General features: G+C 37.4%; 2 protein-coding genes across 5 annotated transcripts in view; one reads left to right on the top strand and one right to left on the bottom strand.

The window, feature by feature from the left end:
* The window catches only part of Sesn1 (sestrin 1), a 91,233-nt gene extending 75,403 nt beyond the window's left edge, over positions 1-15,830 (bottom strand). The window contains exon 1 of the mRNA XM_090338315.1: positions 15,552-15,830. Within this exon, the coding sequence (XP_090194441.1) occupies positions 15,552-15,830 (279 nt within the window). The remainder of the gene's footprint in view (positions 1-15,551) is intronic.
* Positions 15,831-16,396: 566 nt separating this feature from the next.
* Positions 16,397-25,255, top strand: part of Cep57l1 (centrosomal protein 57 like 1) — a 48,323-nt gene continuing 39,464 nt past the window's right edge. For 2 of the 4 annotated variants that reach the window (XM_090338322.1, XM_090338319.1), the window contains exons 1-2: positions 17,182-17,249; positions 17,816-17,864. The gene's annotated coding sequence lies outside the window, so the exon portion shown is untranslated. Of the gene's footprint in view, positions 16,479-16,891; positions 16,994-17,181; positions 17,250-17,815; positions 17,865-25,255 lie in introns of those variants that run through there. The other 2 variants (XM_090338321.1, XM_090338320.1) reach the window with 2 other exon arrangements.

The raw sequence follows: 25,255 nt of genomic DNA, 5'->3' as shown, positions 1-25,255 counted from the left end.
GACCTGGGTGATGTCCTTGGGCTCTTTTGGCTCAAGGCTAGCCTTTACCACTTGAGCCACAGTGCCACTTTTTTTTCTGTGATAAACTGAAGAGTCTCACAGACTTCCCTGCCCAGGCTGGCTTTGAACTGCAATCCTCAGATCTCTGCCTTCTGAGTAGCTAGGATTACAGGAGTGAGCTACTTCCCAACTTCCATAAATATTTTAACAAAGGAAAAGTAAGAATAATTTCATTTCATTTTAATCAATAAATATAAATATTACTAGAAAAGAAAAAATACGGTTTGAACCTTCATATATTACTTTATATCTACTTCAAAATTAAAACAAGAAACCATCAAAGACTATTATCTTAGAATTAGACAACTATTTTCCTAAATAATTACCACAAAGAGAATAAAAATAAAATATGCTTCTGATATTTTATTGTTTGTGGGAAAGCCAAATACAACTTTGGCTTAAGGTCAAATTTTGTTTAGAAAATTCTTTTTTTTTTTTTTTTTTTTTTTTTGCCAGTCCCAGGCTTGACTGAGGGCCTGAGCACTGTCTTTGGGCTTTCTTCAAGGCTAGAGTTCTACCACTTGAGCCACAGAACTACTTCTGGCTTTTTCTATGTATGTGGTACCAAAGAATCGAACCAGGGTCTTTGTGCATGCTAAAGAAGCATTCTACCACTAGGCCAAACTCCCCACCCCTAGAAAATTATTTTTCTACATTGAGAAACAAAAGGAACAAAATGATTTGTATGATATTGACACTCTAAGACATAGGACATATCAATCATCTAAGTTTGTTTGTTTGATTGATCGGTCGATTGATTGATTGATTGATTTTGGCCTGTCCTGGGCCTTGAACTCAGGGCCTGGGCTCTGTTCTTGAGCTTCTCTATGCTCCAGGCTAGAGTTCTACCACTTGAGCAACAGCACCACTTCCATCTTTTTCTCTTTATGTGGTACTGAGGAATCAAATCCAGCGTTTCATGCATGCTAGGCAAGTACCCTACCACTAAGCCACATTCCCAGTCCTGAACTAAGCTTTAATGAACTATAGTTGCTCCTTAGTATTCGCAGAAAATTGGTTCCAAGACTCCCCATTCCCAAGGATATCAAAATCAGTGGATGGTTAAATATCTTATATAAAATGGATAGTATTTGCATTAGAGCTTATTTACTGACGTAATTGCTAGATTATTTATCTTGTTTTGAGAATAATGGTAAGAAAAAAAGTGAATAATCAGTACAGATAAAATTTTTTCCAAAATATTTTCTTATACCTGCAGCTGGTTGAATACAATGAAATGAAATTCATGGTGTTCCATGAGTTTACTTCTTTTAAAAAGGTAAATGTAGCCAAGTGCAGTGGCTCACACAATTACTCCTAGCTACTCAGAAGGCTGAGATCTGAGGATCTCAGTTCAAAGCCAGCTCGGGCACTAAAGTCAGTAAGACTCTTATCTCCAATTAACTAGAAAATGGGAAGTGGGGCTGTGGATCCAGGGATAGGGCAGTAGCCTTGAGCTGAAGAACTCAGGGACAGCGCCCAGGCCTAGAGTTCAAGCCCCATGACCCCCCCCCCCCCGCCCCCCAAGAAAGTAAATGTAATTATTGCTAGCTAGCAGTTGTCATTAATGAAAGCACCTAGGTTATTCCCTGATTTTTCAAAATTTATTTTACAACAAAGTTTTAAAAAACTCAACTATTGTTATTTCAGATACCCAATCAAATGGGGCAAGCTCTTAATCATTATACAATTGAAGTGAATTCATAATGTAAGGAATCAGTATTAAAATGCTCTAATTTAAGCAGATACATATTAAATTAAAGAACATAAAAAAGAACTTTCCTTCACTGCTTTATTTATTTATTTATTTATTTATTTATTTATTTATTTATTTATTGCCAGTCCTGGGGACTAAATTCAGGACCTGAGCACTGTCCTTGGACTTTCCTCAAGGTTAGTGCTCTACCACTTGAGCCATAGCACCAGTTTTGGCTTTTCTATATAGGTGGTACCAAGGAATCGAACATGGGTCTTCTTACATGCTAGGCAAGCACTCTACCACTAAGCCAAACTCCCAGCCCCTCTTTTACTGTTTTAACATAATACTTTATAATTCTAATGAAATTGTCTTAATAACTGAGTGAAAAAGAATTCAAAGACTTTAAAGTATGCATGCGAGACATACAAATGGAAAAATCATTTTCTATGGGAGCTCAATATAATGACACTATCTGAACTTGATTTCTCAAAAGACAATTGAGGCCCCTTTTCTTTAGCAGTAAACAACTTACTGTTTGACTTGTAATGCAATACCATATTTTGGGAAATTTCAAACATTCATTATCCACAGGAAAAATACTCAATACTCCTACACAATTTTTTTAAACCCACAATAGTGCAGTCTTTCAGCTACAAAGCTAAGGAGTCAGCTACTAAACCAGTACTTTTCCACTAGAGTTACTTGTAGGGCGGGGAAGGGGACTTTCAGCACTGCAGAACGTTAGGGTCTAAAATAAGATCATTGCAAAGAGTTACTACAACACTTGCAGTGCCAGCACTGCCATGGCAACAATGAACTAGCTAAGAGAATGCTCTTTTAATATTCAAAGCTAATCTTGAATCTATTACTCATGGAAATATACCAAATTTTCTTTTAGGTAGTGCATTAAATCATCTTACTTTGAATCTTTTTAATGTAAAGATAAGCCTTCTAAAATGGGTACCAAGACATGTGAAAGGGTATCAATGTATGTGAATTAATGCACCTTCTATCTGGCAAATATCATGTAACCCTTTTACTACTTACAATAAAAAAAAAAATTCAAAAAAAACCCCAAAAAAACCAAACAAAAAAAAAAAGATAAGCCTTCTATATGCCATATTTCCAGCACCACAGTCCACAAATTCTCCAGGTATCAGTTAAAATTGTAATGCAAATTTTATGCTTCAGAAGAATCCAAATACAATTTCATGATAAGTCAGATTTTAATAACAATTTGATATGTAATTTAAAGAAACATTTAAGAAAGTGATTTTCTCCACAAGTACCAAGGTTTTAAGTTTTACCTTTAAGGCGAACAAGTTTAGAAACATACTATACTTTTAGTGTTAGGAATTTTTTTCAGATAGTGTAATATTCCTGGTGAGAAACTAATTTTTGAGCCTCATGGTTTGAGTCTGGCTCTTCCTTTGACTAGCATGAACACATTTTTTAACTTAAGTTATTTAAGTTATCTGGACCTTAATTTTTCTTGATGAATAAAATGAGACTAAATCCACATCTAAGTAATGTTGAGATTTAATAAATTAATATGTGAAAAGGGCTAAGAACAATGACTTGGTTACTAGAATTGTGCCTATTCTCCCTATATTAAGAATTATTCAGCAGGGTACTAGTGGCTTACACAAATAATCCTAGCTACTCAGGAAACTGAGATCTGAGGTTTGAGGATCACAGTTCAAAGCCCACCCAGGTAAGAAAGTTTATGAGACTCTCTTCTCCCATTAACCACCATAAAAACTGGAAGTGGAGCTGTGACTTCAGTGGCAGAGCAATAATTTTGAGGAAAAAACATTCAGGACAGCATCCAGGCCCTGAGTTCAAGCCCCAGGATTAGCACCAAACTACAACAACAACAACAACTTAAACAGCAGCAGCATAACGCATACAGAGTGACCCATTTGGAAGTCAGCAGGAAAGTTAACTGTTACCTCTTCTCCTGCACCCTCTGTTTACCAGTCTATTCGATACAATAAAGAAGACAGGCATGGGAACTCAAGAAAAGCACACATTTTCGGGCAAGTTTGAGAAATCAAATATAAGAATAAAACCTTCAAGCTCTGTAACATTTTCTGAGTTATCTAGTAGATAAAATAAAGTAACTTTTGCTCTGCAGTACTGAATTCTTTCAGGGTAGGCAAGACTGAAAGAACTGTTTGGGGAGACATTCTGCTTAAAATGTCTTTCCTTTGGGTAAGCAAGGAATAACTGATAGGGCACTCCTTATGTCCCCAGTAGTTGGCAAGCCAACTTTGTAAGAAATGACTTTCTTGGGAGTACTAGGCATAAATAGACCAGGCACAGAGAATTCAGTTTCTTCCTGAATATATTGGCATATAGGCCATCACTTGCTTCCCTGCATTTTGTCATTGAAGACATATTAGAAAGTAAAATATTGCTAAGTGGAATACACTAATATGACCTAAGAGGAATTCAGAGAGTTAAGACAGTATTTCCAAAAATCCTTAATTGTGGTTCGTAAAGGTGCTTCTTCCCCTAGCGCAAAGAACCTATAAAGGAGGTAAAAACTTTCTCAGTTGCCCAGAGATTTGGATGAATTTGGATGACCTATAGGTACAGTATACTAGAGGATTCAACTTTCCAAATGGTCTGCAGAGGGTGGGAGCACTAACCGTGTTTGCTGGGTTTTAGTAAACATACATTACCTCACAACTCTGAGAATGAACTGAGGCTTAAGAAATTATGTAACTTGCCCAAAGTTAGAGAGCTTGACAAAGCAGACTTAAACCTAGGTCTGACTAACTCTATAGCCTATGGTCTTGACAATTATCTACAAATGTTGTCCAAGTAGTAAAGTATAGACTTGGCCATAGACTTCTCAATGTGTATTTATTTAATCACTTGGATGACACATACAGCTGCCTGCCTGACTGCCTGCCACACCTTCCCACATGATGGCAACTCAGAAAAATCCTGGACTGCAATGAGGAAATGGAGGCTTATAACTACAGATGTGTCATCAACCCAGGCTAGAACCTACTGGGCGAAGTCCAACATTTACCTTGGGGCAGTGAATGGTAAGAAATATCCTATGGCACAGATAGACATTAGTATTATCTAACAAATGCATGAACACTGAATGTAATATGCAAAAGGCAATTAGGATTATTGATGTATCTGGATACAAAATGTGGTATATATAAAACACAGTTACATAAAAATTGAGACTATGAAGTGGCATTCTGGCTCAAGTAATAAGACCACTAGCTTTGAGCTGAAGAGCTGAGGGACAACACCCAGGCCCGGAGTACAAGCCCCACAACTGACAAAACAAAAAATTGAGACTATGGGCCGGTAGTTTGGCCTAGTGGTTAAAGTGCTTGCCTTGCATGCATGAAGACCTGGTTCGATTCCTCGGTACCACATACATAGAAAAAAGCCGGAAGTGGTGCTGAGGCTCAAGTGGTAGAGCTCTAGCCTTGAGAAAGTCCAAGGACAGTGCTCAGGCCCTGAGCTCAAGCCCAGGACTGGCAAAAAAAAAAAAAAATTGAGACTGTATATTCCTACATAATACTAGCTTTGATTTTGATTCATTAGCTGGAAAACATCATCACTGCTATTCGCTGAGCACTACCATATACCAGGCCTACATCTGCCTATATGTTTTCCATGTTCATTTAATTCTAAGAACTGTCTTGTGAAGTTATCATTATCCTAGCTGTGCAGGTATGTAAGCAGTCTCAAGGATTTTTCATAATGACATTTTCACAATATACTGAAGTTTACAAAATATTTTATTAATATCACAAGCTAGATAATATCACGAAATGGATAATAAAATGCCAGTTCTGAGATGAAGAAACTTAGATTATAGTGGCTTATTTGTGAAAATAAAGCCCCATGTGATCTTTAAACTAGTCTGAGACTATGGAGACTTAGACATTTGTAAAATAAGTCAAGAAAAAAAGAAAATATAAGCTTCTTTTGTTTTTTAAACAATCACTATTAAAGTGAAGTGAGATCTGCAGCCTTTCCTACACTATGTCAAAGGATATATAAGCACAGTACTTGGCAAACAGCATGTATATAATAAATATTAAATGAAATAATTCATTAGTTTAATTGTAAAATCTATGCTATCTCAATAAATTTCCAATTATTTTTAATACTCAGAGGCTCTGTCATCAATAAAACCAAATATATAGCTCACAGTTTGTCTTCCAATGTATATATCAACTTGCTGGCTTAAAAGCAAATGTATCTTAATTTGAGTGTAATCATTATCAGTGACTGAGTGACTGAGATTTCATTCTGTGAAAAACTTTATCTCACAATCATGTAAATCACCTCTTTATTTTTTGAGAGACCTCTTAAATATGCCCTTCAGTACCACTGAACATATTATCACTCTACCACTATTTTGCAAGGCCTGTTCTTTATCACATGATCAGAAGAATTTCTTGCTCTGTTTAGGCTATGAATAGCATTTGAAAAATTACTCAGTTTAATTATAGATAGCTAACACCTGCCTACTAGCTACAAAATGAAATCATGTAAAATTTAAAGACAACTGTGCATGCTTATCAAAGACTGAAATATCAAAATAATAAATGTTCACTTTTAGTAAACTATATTCTAATTTCTTTCCTGATGGATTATACATAGAATAAAGTATTATAGTCATACAGTTAATTTTTACAGTCCATGTCAGTAGCTTTTAAGTTAAGATACTAAATTAATGTTATCCACTAAATAAATATTTATTAAATAACTATATAAGAAAACTGAGGCCTGGAGCATGGCCTAGTGATAGAGTGCTTGCCTAGCATATACAAAGCCCTGGGTTGCATTCCTTGATACCATATACACAGAAAAAAGCCAGAAGTGGTTCTGTGGCTCAAGTGGTAGAGCGCTAGCCTTCATAAAGCCCAACGCTAGTGCCCAGGCCCTGTGTTCAAGCCCAGGACTGATAAAAATAAAAAAAAAAATGATTCGTGTAATATAAGTCACTAAACTCACACCATAAATTTTGTTTCCTTTTTAAAAAGTTTAAAAGCTTAGGAAGGGGGACCAGGAGCGTGGCCTAGTGGTAGAGTGCTCGCCTAGCTTGCACGAAGCCCTGGGTTCGATTCCTCAGTACCACATACATAGAAAAAGCCAGAGGTGGAGCTGTGGCTCAAGTGGTAGAGTGCTAGCCTTAAGAAAGCCCAAGGACAGTGCTTGGGCATTGAGCTCATGACCCATAACTGGCAAAAAAAAAAAAAACAAACTTAGGAAGGCCTGGGATATAGCTCAGTGGCAGAGTACTTATCTAGCATGTTCAAAGCCCTGGACTCAATCTGTATATCACCATTATAATAACAATAATTTTTAAAAAATAGAATGAGGTTTAAATAAAATATAATGTTAAAATATCTAATTATTCTAATAATTTCCTACTCTCCTGCAATCTATCAGATTGTTCTATAAGTCGTCCTACAAAGACATTAAAACACTACAGTTCTGCCAAATTTCAAGTGTTTTTTTTTTCTGCTTATAGAAACTGAAACTGATTTTCAATCTCTTTACTTGAAAAATGTCCCATAAACAGAGTATACTATTCATGCAAACATTCAACAATAAAATGCCAGCTTGGAATATTCAGTAAATGATCTCAATAATCATCCTACAGACACTTCTGAAGTATTCCCAATAAAAGACAGTGCTTTTAAAGAAATAAGTTGTTTTTTGAAGTGTTTTTTTGTTTGTTTGTTTGTTTTTTGCCAGTCCTGAGGCTTGAATTTCTCAAAGGTAGAGCTCTACTATTTGAACCACAGCACCACTTCTGGCTTTTTCTATGTTTATGGTACCAGTAATCAAACTCAAGTCTTCGTGCATGCTAGGCAAGCACTCTTACCAGTAGGCCAAACTCCTGGACCAAATTAAGTATCTTTTAAAAGCCCTTCTCTTTCTATATACTAATTTGGGGGTAAAAGTAGTTTTATCAACAGTAGTTTAACCAGATGTAGTAATAAACAGGAAGAAAGCCAAATATATTCATATTCAGGAGAATCCTCCCAAACTGATTTCTAGAGTACATGGTGCTAATGTAATTAAATGACTACATAGTTTATTCAAGGTCGCTTAAAGTCATTCTTTTTTGGGGAGGGGAGGGGGGCTTGGTCATGGGACTTGAACTCTGGGCCTGGGCTCTGTCCCTGAGCTCTTCAGCTCAAAGCTACCGCCCTGCCCCTTGAGCCACAGTGCCACTTCCGATTTTCTGGTGGTTAATTGGAGACAAGAGTTTCACAGACTTTAATGCCCAGGCTGGCTCTGAACCGTGATCCTCAGATCTCAGCCTCCTGGACAGCCAGGATTACAGACGTGAACTACCACGCCCGGCTATGTTCTTTCAATGTGATAAGAGCAAGAAAAGCAAGGTCACAGTAAATCCTATTTTCCACTGATAAATTTTTGGTTAACATCATGCTGTGAAAAGACTGAAAAATTCTACCAAGCAACAAACTCAAGTAGGTGGCAAGACTTGGTTTTGATGCTTTTTAACTCTTCAATATACCTTAAAGTGTCTTCTCTTTCAACTGTCCTCCCACAAATTCTACGTTTTTTGCTATATCAATAGTTCCTTCCAGGCAGCATAAATTTTTACTACATAAGAGTGTCTATTGTCAAATATGGAAATATTTATAACTAATAAACAATACTAAATATTACCTGCCTTGTCAAAATTTTAGGGGATCAAGCTGAGCACAGTGGCTCACATCTGTAATCTTAGCTACTCAGAAGGCTGAGATCTGAAGATCAAGGTTCAAAGCTAGTCAGGTCAAAAAAGAACCTGAGACTCTTATCTCCAATTAACCTCTATAAAAATGGGAAGTGGGGCTTGGTTCCAGGGTAGGTGAGTAGCCTTGAGCTGAAGAGCTCAGGGACAGCACCCAGGCTGAGTTCAAGCCCCATGACCCACTAAAAAAATTTTTTTTAGGGATCAAGAATCCTGTATTATACTCACGATTCTGTTACTCTTTCAACAAATCTTTAAACTGGTTGCACCAATTATTACCTATTCAAATGATAAAAAGATAGCACATTTCTTGTGGTTTACCAAAAGAAAAATCAATATAATTCTAAGTAAGACAGAGGACATTTTAGAATATTTTTTCAATACGTGAGTGATTTGTACATAATAGCACTCTAAGGGCACAAAGTGTCAAAGATGAGGGGGAAAATATATTTAAGCTTAAACTATTATTTCAGAGGCTCTTCCATGTTATCTTGACCAACCCTTGACTTTAAAGTGAAATTTAATAGTCACATATTTAATATCTTTGTGTATTATACCTTATACCATTTAGAAATAATCACATTAGGAAACTATTTTTAAAACTAAACACTGTTTTTTTTTTCATGCTAAAGGACATTTGAAACACTGTAACAGGAATATACAAAATTTGGAAACAAAAAAAAGGGCATCTTTTCTAGTTTAGGAAAGAGGACAGGACACATTTACATATTATAGAAAGTAACTAGGATCAATGCAATTTATCCTGTGAAATAGAAGGTTAAAAGCAAAAACATCAGGTCTAAATCTGTATTTAAATTATTCCAGAAGAAAAATTTCCTTTATGCAATTTTTATACTCTATGCAAAAAGGCCCCAATTTTTCTCAGAACTTAAATGTAAGGAGAGAAAGTAGTCAAAGGAATGAGAGAGATTGTGAATTCCTAGAGAAGCCATAGAGGACAAGGGACTGAATTCTTGCAGCATCAATAAAAGAAAAGCCAGAAAATAGTGAATATGGAAGAAAAAAGCTTAATGTAAATATTGAAAGAGAACTCATATTTACTGTGATATCTACAAGTCCTCGGTGAATGTTTGACTACCTTAAACCTCTGACTTTGATTGGTAGCAATAAAAAGATCAACATAAAGCAATCATTTAACAGATGAGATCTGCTTCTAGAATGTTACTAATCTGCTACAAGTTATATTTCAATTAAATATACTTCTAACTAAAGTTTAGATTATAATAGCCCATGTGATATTATTCATTTAGATACAGACGCAGTTTTAAAGCACACCACCAGGTTTGACTGCCTTCCACCCCTTTCTCATTGGTAGAAATTCTGCTTCATTGGGGGTAGGGGTAGTGGTTCCTGGTCCCTAGTGATTTGACGCTTGTTAACCCAAACTAAAAATACAAATTTCAATTTCCTTGCCAATGACTGACTGAGAAAAGAACATGTGACCCAGGTGTTTTCTTCTTAACTGCATGTGACTGCTGTAGCAGCCTTGCAACCACGAAGGGAAAAAAATATCACTTGCTCTGCTGAGGAAAGGGGAGCAAAAAAAAAAAAAGATGGAAAGCAAAAATAGTAATGTACTTCAGTACCATCACATCCACACCTGCACACAAAGTTATGGGGATTAAAAAATATTTTAAAAATAAAAACCTGGGGGCTGGGAGTTTGGCCTACTAGTAGAGTGCTTGCCTAGCATGCACGAAGCCGGGTTTGATTCCTTGGTACTACATACATAGAAAAAAGCCAGAAGTGTTACTGAGGCTCAAGAGGTAGAACTCTATCCTTGAGAAAGCCCAAGGACAGTGTTCAAGCCCTGAGCTCAAGCCCAGGACTGGCAAAAAAAAATTAAAAAATAAAAAAAAAATAAATCTGGCATAAATGAATTAAGCCTATAATTGCACAACATTCAAATATACTATGTGAAATAAACTTCTTGACAGATCTACAAACTATATATTACCCCCATACACACAAAGTGTATAAAATAAAGTTTCTTTTGAAAAAACCCTGTCATAAATTATCTCCTGTGACAACAGAGGACTTTCCACAAAAGGGGAAAATACCTTTATTGATCGTCTAGTTCCCAGAACAATATTTGGTTCAGAATAGTTCTGGGCACCAGTGGTTCAAGCCTGTAATCCTAGCTATTCATGAGGCTGAGATCTGAGGATCTGAGGCCCAGGCACTACAGTCTGTAAGACTCTTATCTGCAATTAACCACCAGAAAATCAGAAGTGGCTCTGTGGTTTAAGTGGGTAGAGCTGAAGATCTCAGGGACAGCACCCAGGCCCAGAGTTTGAGCCCCTACAACTGACAAAAAAAAAAAGTGTCCTTTTTTGGCTGGGAATTTGGACTAGAGGCAGACTGCTTGCCTAGCATGCGCAAAGACACAAGTTTGATTCCTTGGTACTATGTACATAGAAAAGGCTAGAAATGGCGCTGTGGCTCAAGTGGTGAAGTACTAGCCTTGAAAAGCCCAAGGACAATGCTCAGGCCGAGTTCAAGCCCCAAGACTGGCCCCCCCAAAAAAGTGCTCAAAAATATGTTGATAAATATATTTAAGTATGTTGCTAATATCAGTAAGTAGAGAACACGTATATAAACAGAAAGTATTGTTTCCCTATGTGCCAATATTACACAAGTTTAGCCATTTGGAGTTGAATCATCCTACCATAACCCCACCATTCTCCCTTACCTGATTATAGTACTCTAACCAACCTAGCACAGGCAGTGAAGGACCTACAGGAACAGATGCAGCAACTGCATATATTTCAGCTTTTGCTGCTTTACTAATGAATACAGGAAGAACTGTGGAGCATTCTCATGTGAGGTTGATATTAGGGTATGGGCAGAGAGGCAGAGTGGTAGAAGACAGAGTAATGGGCAGTGAGGCTGGGGAGCTAAGTGTAAGTCAAGTGATGAAATGACGTTTAGATCTATTGTATTATAGAGTTTTACACAGGAAAGTAACATTTTCATTTTTCATAAATGGCTCTGTAGCTATGTGAATGATACACACAGAAGGGTGGGTGTGCTAAGGCTGGAGAAATGAGACATAACAAAACTACAACAAACAGCACAAGACAGAAATCTATTGAGGAACTATTTCTACTCAGATATCTCATTGGCAACCTAACTTTAACATGCATAAAATACAACTTTTGTCTCTCTCACTCTTCTATCACAGGAAATGATTGTATTATTTACCAAGTAGTATGAATCAGAAACTTCTGAGCAATTCTTGCTCTTATTTTCCTCATTTCCTAAATCTTCACCAGGTGCCAGTGGCTCATGCCTGTAATCCTAGCTACTCAGGAGCCTGAGACCTGAGAATTGTGGTTCAAAGGAAAGGCAAGAAATTCCCTGAGACTTCTATCTCCAATTAGCCACCAAAAAAAAGCTGGAAATAGAGCTATGGCTTACATGGTAGAGTGCTAGCTTTGAGCAAAAAAGATGACAGTGCCCAGGCCTCAGGACAAATGCACATACACACAGGCATGCACAGCATGCACACGCACACACATACACACATACACAGCTATATCCTGTAGTTTCTAACATTTTCCCATTTTCCCCACAACATCCTAGTCTCCCATCATTTTGGCATGGACCAGTGGAAAATTTTCCTGATATGTATAGCAGGTCCACAATTGACCCTGGAAACACACTCTTACCTTGCTTTCAGCGTGATCCTTATTAAGTCCTATCTGTCCTGACAACATCTTGTTCAGAGGTATTCATTATCCTAGGATAAAGTCTACCATCCTCAGCATGGCCTACAAGCCATCCTGAATATGTATCTTGCCCAATAACTGTAAAAAATAAATAAGATAAAAAACACACCTACATTACTGAGCAATTTTTATGGGCTAGGCATTGTTCTGCTTTGTAAGCATCATTACATTTTATTTCCCATAGCAATGCTGTGAGTCTAGAACTATTCGCATCATCATTTTCAGATGGGAAACTTATCCAAAGTCATATAGTTCAGTACTGAGCAAGATGGATCTAACTCCAGAATATGTGTTAAAGTTTCACATTCCCCTACAACTATCACTTTCAGAATGCAATTTTTCTTTTGCCAAGAGGCTTTCATGCCAACTCTTCTCTACATCTGGATTCATAGAAACATCTTACTATGAAGGCAAAATTTACTGAGCTGGAGGTGGTGGTGCACATCTGTAACACCAGCACTTGGAGGCTGAGGCAAGAGAATTGAAACCACAAGACTGGCTTGGTCTATACAACATACTTTGTCTCAAAAGTATTCAAGAAGTCTTTGCTTAAATATGACTACCCCTAGAAGATTTTATTTAAAATTAAATGTTTTATTATTTGTACATCTTTATGGTCTCTCTGCAGTAGAATGTCAAAATTTCTAGTACTGGGACTCAATTCTTAGTATGCCATTCACCAGGAATCCACTAAACATTTGTAAGATAAAGGGATAGAAAGTTGTTAAAATGGAAACTTTATCTACTGAAACACAAAGAAAGAAAACACAAATTAACTGGTTATTGATTAGTGGCTTCCAGATTCCAGCCAATACTTTTTGAGAATTTATAACCCACCTGGGGGGGGACAGACACAGAAATATGATGGCAGAACAACATGAGCAATGTATTGCTTTATAACAGTAGCAGAAGTGAAGTAAAATAGGTGTGGAAATGAAAAAGTATTACTCTATGGATAAGGAAATGCTTGAATCCTTTTAGCAGATGATTAAGCCTTGACAAATACTTCACATAGTCCCTCCTTTCCCTTGTAAAAGGAGAACGGGGTACCCTCTACATGTGGGGGCACATTACATATCATTTAATTTTCACAACATCTTATACCCATTTTATAGATGTGAAAATCAAAGCTAAGAAAAGTCAAGTGACTTGCTCAAGACTATAACACTGTAACAGTATATTAATAAAGGAGAATATGTACCCAGTCTGCCCATATACTTACCATTTATATTGTAATCTATTGACACAGTAATGGACTCAAGAGGCTGCTTACTTTTATTTTCAATGTTTTTTTGTTTGTTTGTTTGTTTTTTATTTTGTCGGTCCTGGGGCTCAAACTCTGGGCCTGAGCACTGTTCCAGAGCTTGAAATTCAGCTCAAGGCTACCACCCTACCGCTGGGCCTGGATGCTGTCCTTGAGCTGTAGAGCTCAAGGATACTACCCTACCCCTGGAGCCACAGCACCACTTTCCATTTTCTAGTTGTTAATTGGAGATAAGAGTCTCATGGACTTTAGTACCCAGGCTGGCTTTGTACCCTGATCATCAGATCCCACCCTCCTGAGTAGCTAGGATTATAGGCGTGAACCACCACCAGCTTCAATGTACTCTTAACAAAAGTGGTTATATAGCTTATTACGCTTATGTAAATAAGCAGAAGAAATGAAAGGTCAAGAAAAAGCCAAAGGGAAATATAAAAGCAAGGGAAAGGACAAAAAAAAAAAAAAAAACCTCTAAAATTTAGACTAAAATACCATGAACCACGAGATTCTAAACACTTCACAACAGTATTGATGAACCCATTATAAAAGGAAAAAAAAATAGTTGGTATACTGATTATGGCCTAGTAGATAAAGAAATAACTCATTATGCTTAAAAGGGTAAATCTTCAAAATCTAGAAAATTATTTGCTGATAAAAAATGAATTATAATAAACATTTCCAAAGTGTTTGTGAAAAGAAAAAACCTAATACCTTAGGAGTCTTCATTTTAAGCATATGATTATTTTTCTATTGCTTTATTCTTTGGCCAGTAAAGAAAAAGTTAGGCTAAGCTCCAGTGGCTCATGCCTATAATGCTAGCTACTCAGGGGGCTGAGATCTGAGGATCACAGTTCAAAGCCAGCCAGAGAAGAACAGTCCCTGAGACTCTTATCTTCAATTAACCACTCAAAAACTAGAAGTGGCACTGTGATAGAGCTCTAGACTTGAGCAAAAAAGAGCTCAGGATCAGCACCCCAGGCCTTGAGTTTAAGTCCCACAATTGATTTTAAAAAAAAAAGAAATAAATAAAGAAAAAAAACTAGTCAATCTTAGCATGTATATATACTCATATATATATATATCCATATACCCATAATATCCATATATCCATATATGTATTGGTGTATATATATATACACATGCACAATTAAATGGTAAGTTTCAAATTGTTCTCATACATAACATGTTGATTCACTTAAAGATAGATATGGCAAGCATAAAGTATCAGTGAATATTTTTCATATCTATGAACAGTCCTCTAAAATAAGCCTAATAAAACAGGATAAACTGAGTATAGACCAAATGAGGGAACTGTAATATTTCTAATTTAATGAACCTGAAGTTTAAATGGGTATGCATGCAAAAAACAAAAGAGAAGAAATAATTTAGGAAGACAGAAAAAGCTGGTGGAGGAATTTAACATCAAAGCACTTTATTTAACATTCAACCACCTTATGTGGGACTGTTTTCAACAGGAAGAGATTGTTTATAACAAAGTTGTTATTATTTTATATAGTTCTTGGATGGGAAAAGGTTATTGTTGGACAAATTCTGGTCTTTTGTTTTAAAAAGTAAAGAGAAAACTGTTTGGCCAATAACTTACTAATGGGGAAACATTTAAAGTCATTTAGCATTTTAGAGGCTTTGCTTGGAAAACTTTCTACAGAACACTGTAACAATGTGGCTACTCTTACCAACATGTAAAAAGAAAAATAAAAGATCTGACTTAAAATTAACTATAGCTTCCAAAGATTTTTTTTCTCCTAACAATGCTGGTTTTTTTTACCTAAAACTCTAGAAAATCAATACTTGTATATTTATATTTGAAAATACATTTTAGTTTATCTTGTTCCATTTTGGCAAAAATAAAATAAAGTCTATGTTTTATAGATGCCCCAGTATAGGGTGAATTCATAATAAGAACTCACATTAAGTGAATTTATTAAAACCTACGAGAAGCACAAACCATGTAAATGATTGCAAGTAAAATTTCACTGTAGCTAAAATACTCGTCCTTACCTGGACGCTCTTCAGAATAAACTCGCTTCTCTCTCTTACGTCTTTAAAGGGACACCTCTTAGAAAGCATAAGCAGATGAGCAAGAAGCTTATTCAACTCATCCAAAGAAACAGCATTTGAAAGCCCGTCTGATGGACGATAAGCCGCCTCTTTCAGCGAACGAAGATGCTCTGTTTTCCTCAAAACGATTTGTCTAATGTTTTCCAGTGCCGCTTCTCTAGTAGTTGAATCTCGACTGCACAATCCGTCCCATCTCACTTCATTTTCCCCTTCAGCCATGACAATCGGAGTTTTCCCTTTCTAGTCGTCAGTTACCTCTCAGCATGCCCGCAAAAGCACTTTGCAATTCTTGCAATGAGAAATGTAAGAATAACAAGTCCGAGAGATCGGGTCTTCACGCAAACACGCGTGCGCGTGGCATCTGCGAGCAGAAGTGTCTTTCAAATGGATGCTTTCAGTCCATCTACAGGACGGATCACCCGCTCCTCCGCGAACCCGGGGATGGAAAACGACGAAGTTGCAAAGTTGAAATCTTCCAGCGCTGCCTTGGCTGGACCGGGAGGCACAGGAAAGTGTTTTCCGTCTCGCGGGGTCAGCGGATATCCTCACGTTGTGGAGCTGTCAAATCTGAGCTCTGCCCAAAAAGCCTGGTAACAGCTGAACGCGCTCCAGCCACTCGGTTCTTTTCTTTTCTTTTTTTTTTTTTGTCTGTGCAGCCGCCGAGTCCTCCCGAGCGTTCCCACCACTCCTCCCGCACTAGACTCCGCCCCCCTTGGCTCCTCCCAGCGCCTCCGTTACCCGCCTTGGATTCGCCCAATGCTGGCCTCCGGCCGTCACCGCGGCCCGACGCTCGGGAGCTCCAGTCACTGTCCTCGGCGGGAGGCGACCAGAGAGAGACTCCTCAGCCCCGCGGGCTCCGGACTCGGAGTAAGGCGCCGCTCCTTCCACCCCCGTGCGCTCGCCCACTGCAGCCAGGGCAGAGGGCACAGGCGGGCCTGGCAGTCCTCGAGCGCCCGGCTGGGCTGCGAAGCTGTCGGAGCCGCGGGGCCTGAGGCGCACAGCCCGCCCCTTCGTCCGGCCCCATCGGTGGGGATCGGCCCAGAGGGCGGGAGCAGGGAGGGGAGATGGGGTCCTCACCCCTCCAGCCCCTCCCCTTTCTCCGCCCGGCACAAACCGGGAGCCGCCCCTGGCCCCGCGTCTGCTTCCCCGTCGAGGCAAAGCCATGGGGAAAACGCCCCGCCCTCCGACAGGATACCTCCAGACCCCAAGTCCGCGCGCACGGTCGCCTACCCCTGCCAGCTGCTGCGCATGTGCAGCTGCCGGCAGAGCGCATGCGCCTCGTGAGACTTGGTTTGCGCGTTTTGGAGTCGTTGGCCGGGTATTGTAGGAAAAGTGAAAAACTGTATGCACTGAGATTTGGGCACATGAGACAGACACAGCAGGTAAAGGGTAGGATGGAACCCTCAGGAGAAACTGACATTATATTTAAGATCAGCATGAAAAGTAGGGACAATGCCTTTATGCCAAATCCCAGATTTGAGACGGCATTGAACTCGCATTGGCTTCTGGGAGATGTAGTTTTAATGTTCCCGGCGCATTCTGTTTGCGACAGGAACTACAACCCCCAGAGGCCATCGCTACGTTGCCTGTAGCGCTCAACGGTTAGGGAGGAAGGGATTGACTCAGACCTTGGGTCCGGTAAGCATTATAGGTTGGGCTGTGTGACTTCTTGTTTGGGCTAGGAATTTTCCTCCATTTTCTCTAAGGGTTTGAAGTCATCCATGGTTACTTCCCTCAGTCCAGGGGCTTCTTCCACTTACCTGTGTGGGAAGGACTAACTAGCACCTGTACCCAGTTCGGGGTCGTGGTGAGGTGAGGGCTTGGGAGTAGAGATCCTGAGAATCCCATGAAGCTGCCTGAGTAAGGCCGGACAGAAAAGAAGCTTAGAAACGTGTGCTGCATGCTGTTACCTCTGCTGTCGTCCCAGCCCGTGCACTCTGGGCTGGATGGACGAGGAGGATTACCCACCTGTGCAAACTTTACGCTTTTGTTTGCCTCTTCATAGGGATATTTACTTGTTCTGTCAAATATAATCTCAAACAGGGAATTATAGGCCCAAATTGTCAAATCAGTTGTGCCTGAAACTGAAGACTCCCAGTGTTCCTAAGTATGAATTTTGGCAGGCTTTAGGCATCCTATTATAAATCTCCCAAATGTATTATTTATAAACAGTGAACTGATAAGTTTTAAATTTGTTTTTTAAGGCACTTGTGAGAGAACGCGAGTTTGAAAGGCCATCAATGGACTGGACTGGTAATTTGATTTTTTTGTTTGTTTGTAGTTTACACTACTGGGGGGTCAGATGGAGGATTTCATTATTACATTTCCACACATACTTAGCATATATTTTAATCAGTCAGCCCCAGATTAAATTTTAATTATTCAACATTGCAAAGCAGATGTGTTTCTAAACTTTCTAGGCATTGAGTGTATAAGACAATCTTTTAAAAATCAGTGCTTAAACATGTATTCACAATACTGGTTGATTATTTTTTAGGATGCCTAGGAGTTCATAAAGTCTAGTATTAGAAACTCAGGATACTTTTCATTGCATTGAAAGTGAAGATCAAAGCATCAGTGCCCACACATTCAACTCTTGAAATCTTTTGAAATCTTGAAATAAACTCTGAAATCTTTTTGTTATCCTACAGTATGTAACAGGACATTAAGATACAGCATTGAATACAGTATATCCCTATTACAGAGCTTACACTCTAAGGAGAAATAGTAAATATGTAAACTGTATATGTAAATGAAATAAAGAAACTGGGAAACAAAATGAAGAATGCTAGGTTGGTGAAGAGACAGGTTCAAATCTATTATTAGAATCAAATGCCAATGACTCCCAGTGAAGTATCACCATATTAGAAAGATGAGTGTCTGTAGGAAAGAGTGAGTTTATCCTAGAGCTTACAATATTGAGATGATGGAGGAACCACTTTTGCCTCAAAGCTTGAGGGGACACAGGGTACATAGAGCTTTCTGAGGAGGAAAAGGGTCATGAAACATTGGGCAAAAAAAGTACCTGCATGGCTGGGTAGTCTAAGCCTGTGCTGGTGGCTTTCCTGGGCACTTCTCCTTCCCTGTCTTGGTCCACAAAACATGAAGAGTAATCACACCCTCCTAGGGCAAGCTCCTGAACTTTCAAACACTTCACTTTTCTGCAAGTTAAATCAAGTTTTCAATTTGTTGTTGCTACAATAAAACCTATTTACTATAGAACCGAAAAAAGTGTGTGTGGGGGGATTACTGGGGTCACCAAATTTTCTGAGTCCTAAAGAAGGACCATTCAGCGATTAGCATTTTTTTCTTTTAAATTAATATTTATTTACTTATTTGGTACTAGAGCCTAGAACTCAGGGCCTGGAGCTTTTAAGGCAGGTCTCCTACCACTTGAACCATACATACATCCAGCCTCAGCAATTAGCATCTTAATCATCTGGGTGAAGAGCTTCTCCCAACCAAAGGATTGGGGAGAAGAGGAAGGGAGAGTAAGAGAGGGAAGGGCACATTGAACTGTTTGGGAAGAGCCCCTACAACAGAACTACTCAAAAAAGATTTGGCGGGGGAGGGGAGTATGAAGTAGGAGGAATAAGCCATCTAAGGGCCTGTGGGGAGAATATTTGTGTAAAAAAAAAACGTGATGGCCTGTAGGCAGGAATATGCCTGCATATTTGAGAAACAGCAAAAATGTTCAATGAGTGCAGTAAAGAATAATATGCAGTCACCGAAATGAGGTAAGAGTAGGAGACAATGTAGGTAATTTAAAGGGCTTTAGATTTTATTTATTTTTTTTGGCTTGAGATAGAAAACCATTGGAAGATTTTAGGCAGAAGAAGTTAATATGTAACTTACATTATTATTAGCTTATACTTATAAACACAGGGGATTTCATTGTTACATCTAAATGATCTTTTAAAAAATGACCATTTCTTGCCAGGAGCATAACCTAGTGATAGAGTGCTCACCTAGCATGCACAAAGCTTTGGGTTTGATTCCTCAGTACCACATACTCAGAAAAAGCTGGAAGTGGTGCTGTGGCACTAGCCTTGGGTAAAAAAGTATCCAAGGACAATGCCCAGGCCCTGAGTTCAAGCCCTAGGACTGGGTAGGGGAAGGGAGACTGTTTCTTAGACTTTATGTTAAGTGTAGACAATGAAGAAGCAAGAGTAGAAGTAGAGACTCAGAAGCTGGATGAGTGATGACCAGTTTGCACCACGGCAGTAGCAATGGAGGCAGTGAGTAGAGGCCAAAATCTGGATATGTCTTGATCATAGAACCAACATATTTTACAGACAGATTAGAAGTGAGATGTAAAAGTAATGAAGTATGATTCCAAATTCTGTAGCCTAAGCAACTGAAGAGGAATTGGCATTTGCTTCAATAGGAATGCTTATAGAAGGAGAGGGCAGAGGGCACTAATTTAGTTTAGCCATGCTGTGTTTGGGTATGATAGTTATATTCACAGGTGTCTCTAATGAGTTTATTAGACAGAATAACAGCTTATTAATGTACTTTGAGCTGTTTGTTAAATAGCCTAATTATCTTGACATTTTTCCCCCTTTTCTGTACATGGAAAGTCAATCAAGTTAACTAGAAATCTGGAAATAGCAAAGGAAATTAGATGTGTAATATGGTCACTTAGTAGTGAGGTATGAGAAATTTCCACAGTAGTAAAGCTATATTTGTTTTGATTTTTTCCTTGACATAGGATTTTCTTTTTCTTCCTTTCTTTTTTTTCTTTTTAGTTAGTCCTGGGCTTGAACTCAGGGCCTGAGCACTATCCTTGGACTTTCTCAAGGCTAGCATTTTACCACTTGAGCCACAGCACCACTTCTGGCTTTTTTTTCTATGTATGTTGTACGGAGGAATCAAACCTGGGTCTTCGTGCATGCTAGGCAAGCACTCTACCACTAGTCCAAACTTCCAGCCCCTGATATAGGATTTTCTTATGTAGCTTAAACTAGTCTTGAGCTGTGATTGTCATGGATTTGTGGAGTCCCGTTGTCATACAAGAATTTACTGAGAAAAGAAAATAAGAAAATTACTTCTTAGGATATCATTAAAGGAAAATGCTGGGCAGTACTGCTAATGTATTGATATGAGGTAGAGGCAAACTTTGATTACGGTTACTGGGAATTTTGCAGACCAGTTGTATTTATTGTGGGCTTTGCTGATTAGTTATTTTTATGCATTCAGGAACAATCAGGGGAGGTTGGCTTTTTTTTTTTTCTTAGCTTTTATGTCTGTTTTATGTGGGTTATTTTGCACTGCTTGCCTTGCCTCCATGTTCCACTAGCTCTGGATATTTCCTTGTCTGTAAGGTTTCTTAAGGGAGATATTTATCTCCATAATGATCCTCCTGCCTCAATCTCCAAAGTTCAGAAGGCTTGTGCCACTATATTATGTACCCAAAGGGGAGAAAATACCTCCAAATGTAGTTTAATGTTTATAGATTAAAGATGAGTTTCAGAGATGTTATATGTGAAATACAGTATAGTAGTGAGGATTAACTATTAGTCTTAGATTTATCTTGTTTTATATATTTCTGTTGGGATAACTCAATTAAGAATAGCAAATGCTTAATAGAGACCAAGACATGAGAAAGGGTATCAATGTATGTGAAGTAATGCACCTTCTATCTGTTGAATATAATGTTAACCCTTCTATTAATTACAATAAAAATATATGAAAAAAGAGTAGTAAATGCTTATTGAATGACTACTAATAAATCAAGAGGATAATAGATAAGACTGTGTTCCTTTTATAGAGCTATAAAAGAAGGGTAAATGTGTTCAGATATTTCTAAAATTCTACTATTTGTTAAAGCATTATACTAAGATAACACTATCTATAATTAATAGATACAGTAAAATAATGTCTACATTAATGGCAATCGGTGGCTTCATACAAGTAATAAATTCAAAAACTTCAAAAAACTTTTGTAATGTTTTATTTCATTGTAAGAAGTGTTGGGGGTTGTTGGTGGATAGAAGGGCGAAATGGAAGGAAGTGTTTATAGGTATATGGTTTGGGGTTTTTTTGTTTTTTAAGGAAGAAACAAACTTTCCTCTATAGTATCATTTTAAAAGTACTTTATGTTTTTCTCAATTGTGATCTCAGTATGCTTGTTTGTAAGGAAAATAATTCTAGTAGTTGTAATGTTTATTTTCTTGGAAAATTTACAAATTAAATTATATTTAGCCAAACGTATTTTTCTTTTTTCTTAAATGTATTTTTCTGTGTTTGGAATTATACCATGAAGAAGGATTGAACTTAAGCTAGCATCTGACTGCTATAAGGAGTTATATTGGTTGACCCACCTGCTATTATTATATCTCTGTGGAAAACATAAAATTTATTTCAATTTTGGTGTAAGCAAATCATTAGAAAATATATCTGTCAAAAAAACATTTTGAGGCCAAAGATAAGAGACACTGGATTACTTCTTTATGGAAATCAGTGCTGTAACAGAAAGGATACCGCATATAGCATCTGGAGACCTGAGTCTGAATTCTGCATTTGTTATATTTTAGACATGTTAACTTGACCAAGTCACCTGCTTGTGTTGTCTCTTTCCTCGTGTGTTTAAAAAAAAATGTCATTGATAATGTATTAAAAGTCATTTTGATATGATAAACTTTTAAGGTTGTTAAAACTTTTATGTGTGAAAAGTTTTTGAATGTTAATACTTCTCAACTGCTAGTTAACAATTTTAGTTTCAATGTTTCTAGTCTTACATTAAGGTCTTTGATATTCTTTGAATTCATATTAGTACAGAACCAGAGAAGAACCTAGATGCAGTCTTCTATGTGTGAGGATCTAGTTTTTCTTAACACCGTTTGTTGAAGCAGTTGTCTTTTCTCCAGACTCTGTTTCTGGCACCTTTGTCAAAAATCAGCTGTCTCTAATTGGGTTATTTGAGCCTTTTATTCAATAGGTTTTTGTGTCAGTGCCATGCTGTTTTTGTTACTATGACTCTGTGGTATAGTTTGAAGTTAAATATACCTCCATTTGCTCTTTTTGTTCAAGATTGCTTTGACTATTCAAGATCTTTAAGATGTTCATATTAACTTCAAGATTCATTTTTCTACTTCTGTGAGGAACATGACTGGAATTTTGATGGAAATTGCATTGAATATGTAGATTACTTTGAGGAGTATACCCTTTTTTACAATATTGATTCTGCCAGTCCATGAACAGGGAGATCTTTCCATCTTTTAGTATCCTCAGTTTCTTTCTTAAGTGATTATGCTTTATGTTATATGTCTTCTATTTAGTTAAATTTATTCCAGGCTATTTACTTGGGGGCGTTTGTGAATGGAATAGTTTTCCTAATCTCTTTCTCAGACTGTGCAATATTGATATAAAAAAGATACTGATTTTTGTGATCAATTTTGTCTATTCAGTAAGAAGTCTCTCCATATTGTGTAGACTGGACTTGAACTTTTAGATTTGAGTGATCCTCTTCAGCATTTTAAGTTCAGGGATTACAGGATTGCTACTATGCCCAGTCTTTTCCATTCTTTTTGTATTTTGGCTGCTGAGAAACATCGGAAGACCCTCAGCCTTTTAGCCTCTGACACATTGGAAACAGGTGAAGATCTGGTGCACTGAGAAGTGAGAAAGATTTTTTAGTGCATTCAAAATGTTTTGATCAACTGAAGCTTCCATCTCAGCGGGGCAGGAAAATAAGGTTTTGTCCTTTTGCCCTCTGTGCTATGCAATAACATATGCTATTCCTCATAGTAAGACCTTAACAGCTGTGCCTACAAGTCTAGGTTGGAAAAAAAAAAAAAAGTGAGGGCTTAGTGGTGTCTCTTTACAGATAAGCCTGTCAACATCTCTGTCCATCAATAGATTACTTCAGCCCTTCAGAGCAGTTGTTTACTTCAGACATATGGGTCAAAAGTCAGTGTAGTTAAGATATAACAGCTTGCTATAAGAATTGGGATGATCAGTTTGGAACCAAGAGAGCAATGTTATGACAAATTTGTATGTTTGTTTTTCACAGAATAATTCAGACACTGCTCTATAGCTAGATTCCTTTATGATCAGAATGACAAGGACGTATTTCTTTAACTTCATAATGAGATGGATTTTCTCTGGGCTTAGAGAAGGGCCTAGAAGCATTATGCATAAAAACTGAGTTTATTAGCAATACAAAGAAGTTGAATATTGTGGGAGAACTGAGCTTTCTATTTTGTGGAAATTTGTCTAATATACTTTTTATGGATTACCTGTTAGCGACAGAATGGGGTAATATATTGAGTAATATAATTTAATTCAAAAGGAATTTTAATTTGTGTGGTTTCTCAGTGTTATTAGGCATGCAGTGAATTTACTGATTTAATCAGTGGATATAATACTGAAACAGATAGATTTTAGATTTCAATATGGGCTGAATATTTCTTAGCTGAAGTGTTTGGGACTACATGAATTTCAGATTTCAGTTTTCCATCTCTGGGAATATATGTATCGACTGCCAATTGCACAGTCCTAATTCAAAATTCCAAAATCCCAAACTTATTTTGAACATCAAAATTTTTGAAATATTTCAGATCAAAGATATTCAACCTATAATAACAAAATAAACTTTGTGGGTTTTTGTGTACCAAGTTCTAATAGTATATATATATATATATATATATGTGTGTGTGTGTATATATATATTTATATATAATATGTATATATAATTATGAAATAGCTAATCTTGTAATTTCCATGTCATAGAGAAAAACTTTAAAAAAAAAACTTCAGGATCACACAGGATTCATTTCCAAAGACTCTTGCTGCAGAACCTGCCCTTAAAACATGACACTATAATACCTTATAAAAAAAATATAAACTACAGTACATTTGTTCATAAGATAGAATGGAAACGTGAAAATACATTACAAGAACAAAATGGTACATAAATACATCATTTTGAAAAATGTAAATAATATATAGGAATATTTTAGTGTCAAGAAAATATGTATGTTTAATATATATATAATTTTAAAACATACTGATTTGCCTTTTTAGGGGGGTTGAAAACTTGACAGGCAGGAGCCAGCAGCGCCTGACTCACTTGAGCCTTTTTGGGCTGTTTTGTTACCTATAGATATATAACTCCCCTTCCCTACCCCCCCCTCTTTTTTTGGTCAAACTAGAATTTAAACTCAAGGCCACATACTTGTGTTCTATCACTTTAGCACTGCCTACAGCCTTTTTCCATATTAATAGGGCTTTCTGTGTAATGGGTTTGTGGCCATTTTTTTAAATACTTTAATTATATAGAATATAAACTATCCTAATAGATTTTATTCTAAGAAATTACTGAGTAGGTTGAGCTTGATACATAAAAATTCAGAAGTTTTCCACAAATTCCTGTGCAAATGGTATTGTTATGGCTAAAAAACAAAACAAAACAAAAACCAGTGGCACAACAAAACCAATATTCCCTTACAGCTAGATGGAAGTAAATTTTAACTTACAGATAAGGCTGTGGGAATCATTAGTTCACTTTCTGTATCTTAGAAAATACCTATGCTTACATTTCCTTGTGGGGTAAGACCTAGCTTTCCTGAACAAGGGAGCTTATCAGGCAGGGAATGGCAAGTATGAAATTAAAATTTCTCTATCATTTGCTCTTAGCAGGG

The sequence above is a fragment of the Megascapheus bottae genome, chromosome 8 (genome assembly GCF_031878675.1).
Source record: "Megascapheus bottae isolate mThoBot1 chromosome 8, mThoBot2.hap1, whole genome shotgun sequence".
Lineage (NCBI taxonomy): Eukaryota > Metazoa > Chordata > Mammalia > Rodentia > Geomyidae > Megascapheus > Megascapheus bottae.
This window is presented reverse-complemented; position numbering and strand designations above follow the sequence as displayed.